Below are 12655 nucleotides of genomic sequence, written 5' to 3' on the forward strand. Positions count from 1 at the left end.
GGAGGAGGAGGGGGAGGAGGAGGCAATGTAGCTATTGACACTGAGCAAGAGCTTGTTGCCTGCTGCACTTAGAAGCTACTGCTACAGCACCAGGATTTTGCAGAAAGGAAAGACTTTGTTCTATGCAGGCAGACCTGCCAGGAAGCCAGGAGCTATCTGTTCAAATCACTTGTCTATGGGTTTAGCAGGTGAATTTGTGGGGAGAGGACAGACACTGCTTGCTGACTGGATGATAAGGTTGAGCTTAGGGTTCTTTTGTGCAGGAGTAACTGGACACGGTGCCTCTTTACTGGTCTCAGTTTCCTTTGGGGGGTGCTGGGCTGTCTTGTTCTTCTTGGGAAATTTGAGACTGTGAGGTTAAAAGTGATTGCCCAGAGAGGCTGGCTCCTGCTAAAGTACAGTCTGGAAAGCTAGTTCCTGAAAATCAACTTAAGAGCTTTGTTGTTTGAGGACTTTATATCCAGGCCTTGGGCCATTTCAACATTTATTAATGTGCATTGTTGAAGGCATCATGCTTGGAACTTGATCATGTTATTTCACAGACAGCCTTGCAAACTTTAACAAGGATAATAACACACTCTAAGTTAGTTCCAACTTTTTCTCCATGTTTAGACCAGAAGTTGGTAACTGGTATAACAAGAGTCACCTCTAGCCTACAGGAGTGTGCGTGTGTGTGCATGCATGTGCACGTGTGTATGTGTGTGTTGTTCAATATTTAACTTTTATTTGTTATTTTTATTTTATGTGTATGAGTGCATTGCCTGCATGTATGTAAATGCACCCATGTCATGCAATTCCCATGGAGGTCAGAAGAGGGCATTAGATCCCCTGGAATATAGACAGTTGTTAGCTGCCATGTGGATGTTGGGAATCGAACCCAGGTCCTCTGCAAGAGCAGCCAGTGCTCTTAACCACTGAGCTATCTTTCCAACCCCACATTTTTCAAATCAATTGCCAACATACAAAATCACAGAATAGCATATAAAGATTCATATTACAAGCTGCTTTTGAGAAATCACCCTATCTGGCAATGCTAAGTCAAACCCAGAGCTGATGGAACCTCTCCCCAAAGACATCTGTCCCCAGCACCTCATTTGCATCTCTCTTGGGCCTTTAGACATAAATTTGCAACTCAAATGCTCAGAGAGCTTGTCTAGCATTCTTCTTCAGGAGCAAATGCCAGTCACTGTAGGTGATGATGCCCAATGGGAGGGGGAATAAAGGGGTCATGAAGCAGAAGTAGAGCCACAAGATAGAGGGAGGAAACCCCAGAAGTAAGCATTATGGTGGTTAGACACATGGGAAGAGATGGCAAGTACTAGGAATGAAGTCATTGACTTGTCCCAGCATGCTGTTGAGCACATGGCAGACACACTCAGTCCTTGGCTGGAAGGAAATGCAAAGCCTTCTGCAATAATTTATCTTTTCTTGTACCAGATTGATGATGACAAGAGGCGAGATACAATCCAGAGACTCCGCCAGTGCAAATATGACAAAAAGGTGAGTGTGGTCTCCCCACGGTGTACATGGGGGGCCTTCTGAGCTGTCGGTGCCCCAGCCCCTAGCCTTCGGAGTGCAATGGTAGGGTGCCCAGGTTCTGCAGGGGACCATTCCTGGAACTTCACACAGACACAGAGGGCTACAAAAGCCACAGCTCTGGGGCCATGGAAGGACAAACACAGTATTTGAGGAGTGGAGAACAGGAAGGAAGGGGAAGTAGGAGAGAGATTCAATCACTCAGGGTCGCCCTTTCACTGTGGTTCATTCCTGAGACTCTCATGAGTGAGGGCTGCTTCCATCCTTCCTTCTGTCCTTCCTTCTGTCCTTCTCTCTTTGCTACCTTTCTTCCCTCTCTTCTTCCCACCTTCCTTTCTTCCTTTCCTGGTCATTCTACAAGAAACATTTGAACCCAAGCCTATAATAGCCAAAGTACTAACTAAACATCATGAATATAAACATTAATCAGATGTGGTCACTGCTCCAGAAAGGTTCAAGGTACTAGAGTATGCAAACAAATTTCTATAATATACATACGAAGACTTAGACTACAGTCCACCCCTGTGGCTCCCTTGGTTGGTGAGACCGTTTGTCGACAGGAAGCAGAACACTCCTATAACATTGTGTACCTCAATTGATCTTGGCAGAAAGTGATCCTCAAAGATCTTAAGCACAGTGATGGCAACTTCACCGAGAAACAGAAGATAGAATTAAACAAGGTATGTGCCCCATGCTTCTGACTCTTCAGAATTAGCCTCATTCCATTTCCCCCCAATATTGAGCCCCCCCAGCAGTGCCATTGCAGATGCTGACAGAGAAAACTTCAAACAAAGAGGAAGACAACTCTGCTTTTTTTATAAATGGGTTTTATTTGTTATTTATTTGTGTGTGTATGTGTGTGTGTGTGTGTGTGTGTGTGTGTGTGAGAGAGAGAGAGAGAGAGAGAGAGAGAGAGAGAGAGAGAAGAGAGGGGTGTCCACCCCTGTGGCTCCCTTGGTTGGTGAGACCGTTTGTCGACAGGAAGCAGAACACTCCTATAACATTGTGTACCTCAATTGATCTTGGCAGAAAGTGATCCTCAAAGATCTTAAGCACAGTGATGGCAACTTCACCGAGAAACAGAAGATAGAATTAAACAAGGTATGTGCCCCATGCTTCTGACTCTTCAGAATTAGCCTCATTCCATTTCCCCCCAATATTGAGCCCCCCCAGCAGTGCCATTGCAGATGCTGACAGAGAAAACTTCAAACAAAGAGGAAGACAACTCTGCTTTTTTTATAAATGGGTTTTATTTGTTATTTATTTGTGTGTGTATGTGTGTGTGTGTGTGTGTGTGTGTGTGTGTGTGTGTATGCCACATGTGTGTGCAAGTGCCTGTAGAGGCCAGAAGAGGGCATTGGATCCCCTGGAGCTGCAGTTACAGGCTGTCATGAGTTACTGATGTGGGTGCTGGGAACTGAACTTAAGTCTCGTATACGAGAGCAGCAAGCTTTCTTAACTGCTCTCTAGCCCTCTCTCTAGCCTCTGATGTTCTTTTGGTTGCCAATTCTACCAAGAGATACTGAAAAGGAAGGCTTGATGGTAGAAAACAGCTTAGAAATCTGCTAGGATGTTCTACCCCTGATACTGTTTGAAAGTTGCCAGAGTTTTTATTCAAGTTCTCTTGCTGGTAAAGAAAAGGCTGTTGAGTAAGGGGATGTATATAGTAAGAAGTGGGGACAGGCTTTCAGTTTACCACAAGCCATACTTCTTCCCAAAGACCTCAAATGGAGCTCACTCCTCTGGCACATCACTCTCAACAATGTCACCCCTTCCAAGCCAATTTGCTCTGTAAACATGTGTTTTCCTAGCTGTTGCAGTCTGACTACTACAACCTGACCAAGTTCTATGGCACCGTGAAGCTGGACACCAGGATCTTTGGGGTGATTGAATACTGTGAGAGAGGATCCCTTCGGGTAAGAAACCTCAGTCACTTTCAGTTTCCTAAGTGATCCACCTGTATGCAAAAGAAAAAGGTATCCAGTAGACCTTTGGCAATGTTGACCCAATGAAAGTACGTTAGGGAGGTATCAGGAAAAGGTGGTGTGTATGTGTCTAGACCTAGAGTAATCAGACTGTATCACTCAATCCTATTACATCCTCACAAGCAAGCCAAAGGATATTCACGAAAAGAATGCAGATTTAGGGGAAAATTAGAGAAAAGAAGGGGAAAAATGAGTGATTCCTTTGAGACATATTTTACTTTATGTGGATACTTGCTTTTGAATTAAAAGTACAACAGATGGTTGTTAAGACAGCACTGAATAAACATCTGAAGACCTGTTGCTAAGTCCTACCTCTGCCCCCACCTGACTTCCTACCCCTCTCTCCCTCATGAGGAGCTGGTGACCCAGGAGATGCCTGGTGGGCTCAGGGATTCTGTATGAACAGATCCAAAGCAAAAAGAGGAACCAGGACAAAGTTGAGTCAAATTCTCAAATTTATGGAAGAAGCAAGCATTAAGCCAAGAATCTCAAGTCACTGAGTACTTTAGAAGGGCAGACATAGTTTGCATGCAAAGATCAGTGTGGGGTATCAGGAATAGGACTTGGAAAAGGCAAGAAGAGGAAGGAACCGAGACAAGACTGCAATATGCACCCTCACTTTGAACAGTGTCTGGGCATGTGCCCTACCTAAAGCTTTTAGTCTTTCAGACACCTTTGTACAGGGTGGCCATGTAACTTATCAGCATGCTTTGACAGCAAAGAAGGGACTATAACACTTATACAAAATAGACATGAACTGGAACTGGATACATGATCCCCTTCCCTTGGACTTCATTCAGAATCAGTGCTTCTTGGGGCCAGTGAGATGGCTCAGTGGGTAAAGGTGCTTGCCACCAAGCCCGACAGCCGGAGTTCAATCCCTGGAGCCCACAGGATGGAAGGAGAGAACCAACTCCCACAAGCTTCTCTGACCTCCACATGTGCACTGTGGCATGCCTTCTCTCTCCAATAAATAAATAAATGTTAAACAACAGTAACAACAAACATAACAGGGCTGGAGAGATGGCTCAGCAGTTAAGAGCACTGGCTGCTCTTGCAGGGAGCCCGGGTTTAATTTTCAGAACCCACATGTTGGCTAACAACCATCTGTAACTCCGGTTCCAGGGGATCCAACACCTTCTGATCTTCACAGGCATTGCACGACATGGGTGCACTTACACACGTACAAGCAATATACTCTTCCACATAAAAAATAAAAATAAAATAAATAAACTATTTTTAAACAAAGAAATTATTGTTATCAGTTAGGGCTCTGTTCAGAGTTATAGTGAAAACAGTTATGTGTTTAACTAAACCATCCCCACCCCAGTATCTTTACAAGAACCATCAATTATGTTAAATTAGTTCAAAAGTCTCGTTCTTATGGTTCCACAAAAATCCAGAGATCTTAACCAACTTAAAGAAAACCTAGAGCAACTAAGCCAATGGAAACCATTGACACTGAGAAATAAGACATAGTTCTAATGAAACAATTCCTTGTTTAAAAACATTAGTCCACCTGGGCATGGTGGCACATGTCTGTCATCCCTTCACTCAAGAGGCAGAAGCAAGAAAGCAGAAGCAAGAAAGGACAAAAACAGAAAAGAAACTAGTCCCTGTGAAGAGCTGACATGGGGGTTCCAAGTCAGCCTGGGCTACAAAGGGAGACCTTGTCTCAAGGTAAAAAAAAAAAAAAAAACAGAAAAGAAAAAAGTTTAAAAACGGATGAAACATGGGTTCAGTTGTCAGAAGGCACAAGAAAAGAAAGAGTCACATACCAAAGGCCACAACAGGCTGTAGATATGAGAGTGGCTCCATGGGTGTGTAGCAGAGCTGACAACTCCTGTCACCTGGTGGGGTCACAATGCACTGCTGTGCTTCTTGGGGATGCTGAGGTTAGCAAAGCATTTGTTCTGCCTGTTGTATCACTGTTTTAATTGCATGTTTGGGTTTTTTGGGACAGGGTCTCATGGAGCCCAGGCTGACCTCAAACTCACTATGTAGCCCAGGGTGTCCTTGAACTCAGATCCTCCTGTCTCTGCCTTTTAAGGATAGCACATATTTGATGAAGACACTCAAGAGCTCTGACTATGCTAGCTTATGTGTCTACTATACCATATGCTTTACTGTTATTTTAGATTACTATGCTGTGAACTTTAACACTGTTTCAGAGCATATTTCTATTTATAAAAACATTTAGCCAGCCCTGGTGGCACATGCCTTTAATCCCAACACTTGGGACACAGAAGTAGGCAGATCTCAGTGAGTTCAAGTCCAGCCTGGTCTACATAGTGAATTCCAGGCCAGCTAGGTCTACAGGGAGACCCTGTCTCAAAAAGACCAAAAAAAAAAAAAAAAACCTAAAAAAAAAACTTTACTGATGAACTATGTTATATTAACCAGCAGCCTGATACATCTCATTTTTCTTTCTTTTTTAGAGACAGGTCTCATTATGTAACCCAGGCTGACCACAAACTCATAGAAATCCTCCTGTGTCAGACTCCCAAGTCATTTTGATTGTGCTTGATTTAATCTCATGTTATTTTGCCCATCGTGGCTCTAGGAGCAATAGACCATGGAGTGTGTGTATGTGCGGGGGCGGGGGATCACTTTGCACTCAGCATCTCTGTCATGCTCACACTTACTTATGTGACCTAGATACTTGGAAGGCTCTCTGCCCTGGGATCGTATGAGAGCATCTATGATACCCACACAATAAAATTGCCTAACATATTTCTCAGATTGTTTCTCTGCAGACAGCCCACAGCGATATGTATTGAGGGTGAAGGAGTTTTGCTTTCTTCTGCCTGATTAGAAGCCCTAATAGTCTCTCCACACTCTTCCCTTGCAACATTTCACCTCCCTTCTTGTCTTTTTCCTCCTATTCAGGAAGTTTTAAACGACACCATCTCCTACCCTGATGGTACATTCATGGATTGGGAGTTTAAGATCTCTGTCTTATATGACATTGCTAAGGTAAGAGACCTATGAACACACACACAAACACACTTGTGAAAATTAAACTTAGGAAAACAGGTACAGCAAATTATTGGACGTCGTGTGTCAGATTCACCTGTGAAATGATAACAGTGACATCGTAGGTGAGGACTTCTGTGAAATAATGTGTGTGCTTAGCACAAAGCCTATACATTAAAATGTTCAATATATATTGGTTGTATTTCTTATTATTATGGTATCTTTTTTATTTTACTTTAAAAATTTTTTATGTGTATGAGTGTATTGCCTGCATGTATGTGAGTGCACCCATGTTGTGCAATGCCATGGAGGTCAGAAGAGGGTGTCAGATTCCCCCGAAACTGGAGTTAAAGATGGCTCTTAGCCACCATGTGGGTACCAGGAATCAAATCCAGGTCCTCTGCAAGAGAAGTCAGTGCTCTTAACCACTGAGCCATCTCTCCAGCCCCCATTAGAGTATCTTTGTACTCTAGGTGTGGAAACATATTTTCATAGATTTGTTCAAACTAAAAATCATATACAACATTGAGGGAGACAATGGAATCCTCAAGTCTATAAAAGAAAATACTAAGTACAAACAACTGTTTTGCCCTGAGCTGTTAATAAATTTGAGTATGAAAACTGTCAGACATAATATGAAAGAAGGAAATAGACTGCAGTAGCAGGGCCTCACTTCAGAATGAAGAAGACCATAATAGATTGTAATAGACTGCTGTAAGCAGGGCCTTGATTCAGAATGAAGAAGTCAGTCCTGAGTTTGAACTGTTTTGTACAGTCTAATGATCTAAGAGTTAGGACTGGAGAGATGGCTCAGCAATTAAGAGCACTGGCTGCTCTTACAGAGGACCTGGGTTCAGTTCCCAGCACCCGTATGGTGGCTAACAAACATCTGTGACTCCAGTTTCAGGGGAATCCGACTCCTTCTTCTGACCTCCATGGGCATTCCATGCACAGGTCCACCTACATACATACAAGCAAAACACTCAACACATAAAATAAAAATAAATAAAAAATTAAAAGTCATCTAAACGTCACATCAGGTACAAAGCAGCTAGAGAAAATGTGAAAATGTCAGTATTACATACAGCCTGTTCGCCACACGAGCCAAGCTGAAACACTTCTGCTATTACACCTATGACCACCAGAAGGCAGCACACACACCAAAGTTAGACTCCCCCCCCCTTCAAAAGACCAGTAGTGAAGTATTTCTGTTTCACAGACCAAATAATTAGCAAATGAAAACATTTAAACAACAAAAACAGGGCTGGCAGAATGGTTCAGTAGGTGAAATGCTTGCCAAGCAAGCACGAGGACCTGAGTTCATGGAAAAAAAAAAAAAGAGAGAGAGAAAGAAAAAAAGGTCAGGCGTGGCGATGCATACAAGCAAACCCAAAATTGGGAGGTAGAGACAGGCAGATTCCTGGGGCTTGCTGGCCAACTGGCCAGGCTAGTTGGCAAACCCCAGGTCCCAATGAGAGACACCGTCTCAAAAACCAAGGTGAGGGGGCAAGCTGGGTGGCTTAGTGGGTGAAAACGTGTGCACAAACCTGACAATCTGAGTTCACAGTGGGAGGAGAGAACCAATTCTTGAAAGGTGTCCTTAGACCTACACATATAAGCCATGCCACACATGTGCCCACACCCATATACCATACACACACAATAATAATAAATGAAACACAAAATTAAGAAAAAAACCAAGGTGGGTATCTGGCACTTGAGGAATGGCACCCAAGGCTCACCCTGACTTCTGCCTCCACACCACACACACACTTGGTTACCTGTATGAACACACATATACAAACATGCACACTTACAAAGCACTGTGTCTTGTATTATATACAGCTATTTAAGTAGAGTTTTAGACAACTTCCTTTTTACCCTGTTATCCAAATACACTTCACAGTGTATAGGCAATTGCTGGGGCTTGCATGGCTACTTGTGAGCTGAATGACTTTGAAATGTCACTTCTTTCTTTCAAATGCTCTGTCAGCCAAAGTGTGTCATATCTCTTTGTTTTCCTAAAAAAATCACAGGGGATGTCATATCTCCACTCCAGCAAGATTGAAGTCCATGGGCGTCTGAAATCTACCAACTGCGTGGTGGACAGCAGGATGGTGGTGAAGATCACAGATTTTGGGTGCAATTCCATTTTACCACCCAAAAAAGGTCTGTAAGGATGAAAATTTTACTAGTACCTTTTTTAAAATTTTCTTTTAAAATTCTCTATCCGACTCACACAGAGTGTTTGGAACACAATGATGCTGCCCACAGAATTAGCACCTAGAGCCTCAGGAGGTGACATTCTGGTTCATCTCCTCTCTGTCAGTCAATGAATGTTTTTTAAGTTAAATAGATGGCTTCTGTGGATGTTGTCTTCAGTATTTAGCTGTGTGTCTCCTGAGGCAAGTAAAACAGCGTAAAGCCTCAACTTACGGATCTGTGGATGTTGAAGCAGGAAGAGGCCTTTGAAATCATCTAGTTTAACTCTTTTCCTTTGTAGAGGACAGAAGTGAGGCTTGGGGAGGTTGGAGTTTTACCCAAGAAGACAGAACACAAAGTAGGATGCACATTTCCCACCATCATCATCCAATTATCTATGATAGAATGATTTGGGCTGGGTGCTGAGCGATGGTTCAGTGGTTAAGAGCACTGTCTGCTCTTGCAGAGGACCCAGGTTCCATTCTCAGCACCCACAGAGCAGCTAACAACGCTTCATAACTCCATTTCCAGGGGAATCTGATGCCCTCTTCTGGCCTCCACAGGCATTGCAGGACACAGTTGCACTTGCATATGTGTAGGCAATACACTAATACACACACAAAAATTTAAAAATAGTGAAAAATAACAAATAAAAAAATCTTATTTGTGAGATAGAGTCTTATTATTTTCAGGGTTGTGAGGGTCACAAAGTGTACATGAAGATGTAGCATTTCTCCTTCTTTCCTTACTACAAGTCACAGTTAAATAGCCTCAGAAATCTAGAGCTCATGTTATCTCAACATATTATGAAATCCCCAAAGTAAACTCTTAATTGCAATTCTGCTTTACAATCCTCTTGTTTTTCTTTAGTGGAAGAAAAATTGCAGTTTGGCCTCTACTTCCACAATCATGTGAAGTTTATGATACTGGATTCAACCCAAAGGGTTCTTCCCCCGCCCTTGAATATGCATACTTGTGTAATATGTATGTTTGAGTATTTGCATATGTATGGGCACACGTCCATATGTGTGCCCATTCATGTGGAAGCCTGAGGCAGATGTTGAGAGTCCTTCCTTGATCACTCTCCACTTCATTCATCAAGGTAGGGTCTCTAAATTGAGCCCAGAGCTCATCGATAAGGCTAGTCTGGCTAGCCAGCTTGCTCTGGAGATCCCTTGTCTCCAAGCACTGAAATGACAGGTGAGCGATCACATTTACCCAGCATTTACATGGGTTTTGGAGACATGAACTCAGGTCATTATGCTTGCACAGCAAGTGATTTACCTTCTGAGCCATCTCCCCAGCCCCCAGTGAGTTCTCCTTGAAGACCTGCTGGGTGCCAAGTTGGTCCAAAATGCAAGGGAAAGTTGTCTTTGACCAGACAACTCACATGACATTAATCAGATGCACTGCAGGTCAAACCCCAACCTCCTTCAATTCTCCAGTTGAGCCTGTGGAACTGTTACTTGAAGTTTCATCATAAATAGATTGTTACTTCAGGGACCTCAAAACTTTAGAATCAGTCATATAATATATAAATCACAAGTTGCAATCATCCATAAGACAGGAATTCAGAAAGGCGATATGCTTTTGGACGACGATCCGAACAAAGAAAGCATATAGCATCATAAACATATTGGCGAGCCTGCTGTCCATTGAGACTGCTGGAGACAGGAATCTCTAAAGTTTACCAGGAGCTAGGTGAACCTGGAGCTTCCCAAGGGTTGTTAAAAGAAAACGAACTGTGTTTCCCTAGAATCACTGAATATGACATGTAAAATGCAAGAATGCTTAGGATCTGAATGCAGGACACAGGAAACAGGACATTTCACTCGTGTGAAGTGGACGAGACAAAGCATTAGAGAGTGACAGGAACATAGTAAAATGTGAATAAACTGCATGCTTGAATACTATGGGAAAAAAGCAAACACCTCTGTGGGCAGCAGCTGGCCTGGAGGCACACCTGGAAAACATCAATGAAAGTCTTTGCTACATGTGGGGTCTCTGTCTTCTCTTAGCAACTGCATTTGTCATGGTTTTCATTGCTGTCACAATGGGATCAGATTTATCTTGGCTCATGGTTTCAGACACTTTAGTCCGATGACTGGTTGGCTCTGTTCCTTCGGGCCTGGGCAGAAGCTGAATATCATGGTGGTCGGAGGGTATAGAGGCTGAAGCTGTTTACCTCACTGCAGCCAGGGAACAGAGAAGGAAACAGAAAGTGGCTGGAGCCAGATCCAGCCCCGCAGATACACACCCAGCCCCCTAGTTAGCTAGGCCTCATCTAAATTTTCCAAAAGCTTCCAAAACACTGCCACCAGCCAGACACCAAGTCTTTAATGCATGAACTGTTTGGGGCAGCAATTCATCTTTAAACCATAACTATATATTTAAAGGTATAAATAACTTTAAAATATAAATAATAAGTTATAATTTAAATAAAATATATTTATAATATAATTTGGTGTTTAATTTATATTTACTTGCTCATAAAACTTTCATAGGTTCATGTCCCGTAACGTAGTAAATTCACCACCCTTGAGCCAGGTGTGTATATAGCTCATTGGTAAAGGGTCTGCTATCATATAAAAAGCACTGAGTTTCTCTGAACCATAAAAATTATTAAAAATGAATTCCTCAGCATTTCATATTCTATTTCATTCACTTAACATAGAGTCAGGGAGCACCCACGATCCCCCAGACCCTATTCTATCTAGGTAGACCTTGAGGGTTTTCAGAACCATGATCCTTGCAGTGTTGGAGAACATATGACCTTACTGACATCCTAGAATTTCCTGGTTGACTGAAAAGGTGTATGTTCTACCACCTCACACCAGCATTAGCATAAAGTCCTCAGAAGTTTAGGACCCTGTACTCACAGTGGGTGTGTACAAATGAGAAAAGCAAGGGGCTGGGGTATAGCTCATTGTGAGAGTGCTTGCCTAGCATATGTAAGGCCCTGCGTTTCATGCCCAGTGCTGAAAAAAGGAGAAAAAAAATAAATAAAAAAGAATGTTGGAGGACCAGTAATATGACTCAGCAGGTCAAGGTGCTCGCCGCCAAGCCTGATGACCCGAGTTGGTTCCCTGGACCCCACATGGTGGAAGGAGAAAACTGACTCCTGCAAGTCGTCCTCTGACCTCCACATGCACACAGTGGCATGCTGCCCCCCAATAAATAAGTAAATTAAATGTAAAAAATGAAAAGCATGTTGGAGACCCACAGCTATCACACCCCCACAAACTTTGCTATGTCAATGTCTTGTGCACAGACCTGTGGACTGCTCCAGAGCACCTGCGCCGAGCCAACATCTCTCAGAAAGGAGACGTGTACAGCTTTGGGATCATTGCCCAAGAGATCATCCTGCGGAGGGAAACTTTCTACACCCTTAGCTGCCGGGACCAGAATGGTAAATCAGAGCCGCCTCCAGGGCTCATGGGGGAGCCAGACAATCTGCATTCTGGACTCAGATCTTGGGACCACATCCCACGCCTCTTATCAGCAGGAGTAATGACTTTTTGGCCCCACTGCACATCTTACAAGGATGGAAGGGTTGAGTGTTAGAGTCTCTGCCAGGTACCGCAGTCAGTATTAGTGCTCCAGAATCTTTACTTACTGGCTGCCATGCTGCACATCTGTAATCCCAACATATGGAAGGTGGAGACAGGAGGATCAGGTGTCTAAGGCCATCCTCAGCTTCATAACCTGTTTAAAGAGAGCCTGGTCTGCATGAGACCTTGTCTCAAAAAAACTAAAGCCAAGAATCCTTCCTGAAATTTCTCCTGTTCCTTCAGAGTTATAGTAAGGCAAGAAGCCTTCTTAACATTGAAACTAGACAGCTCTAGCAACACACATATATTAGTTCTTACTGAGAGAAGAGCTGCATTTCTCATCACATTCTATTGGGAGAAACACTTTATTTCATCATCCAGTCTTCATTTACTGGCCATTATTAT

At 43.1% G+C, this 12655-nt stretch overlaps 1 protein-coding gene across 1 annotated transcript in view; it reads left to right on the plus strand.

Moving 5' to 3' along the window:
• The window catches only part of Gucy2c (guanylate cyclase 2C), a 112361-nt gene that overhangs the window by 67922 nt on the left and 31784 nt on the right, over window positions 1-12655 (plus strand). Inside the window, exons 14-19 of the mRNA XM_029557656.1 lie at window positions 1438-1500; window positions 2145-2216; window positions 3348-3452; window positions 6411-6497; window positions 8534-8666; window positions 11971-12251. Of these exons, the coding sequence (XP_029413516.1) occupies window positions 1438-1500; window positions 2145-2216; window positions 3348-3452; window positions 6411-6497; window positions 8534-8666; window positions 11971-12251 (741 nt within the window). The remainder of the gene's footprint in view (window positions 1-1437; window positions 1501-2144; window positions 2217-3347; window positions 3453-6410; window positions 6498-8533; window positions 8667-11970; window positions 12252-12655) is intronic.

Source organism: Nannospalax galili, unplaced genomic scaffold (assembly GCF_000622305.1).
Source record: "Nannospalax galili isolate Female #2095 unplaced genomic scaffold, S.galili_v1.0 scaffold208, whole genome shotgun sequence".
Lineage (NCBI taxonomy): Eukaryota > Metazoa > Chordata > Mammalia > Rodentia > Spalacidae > Nannospalax > Nannospalax galili.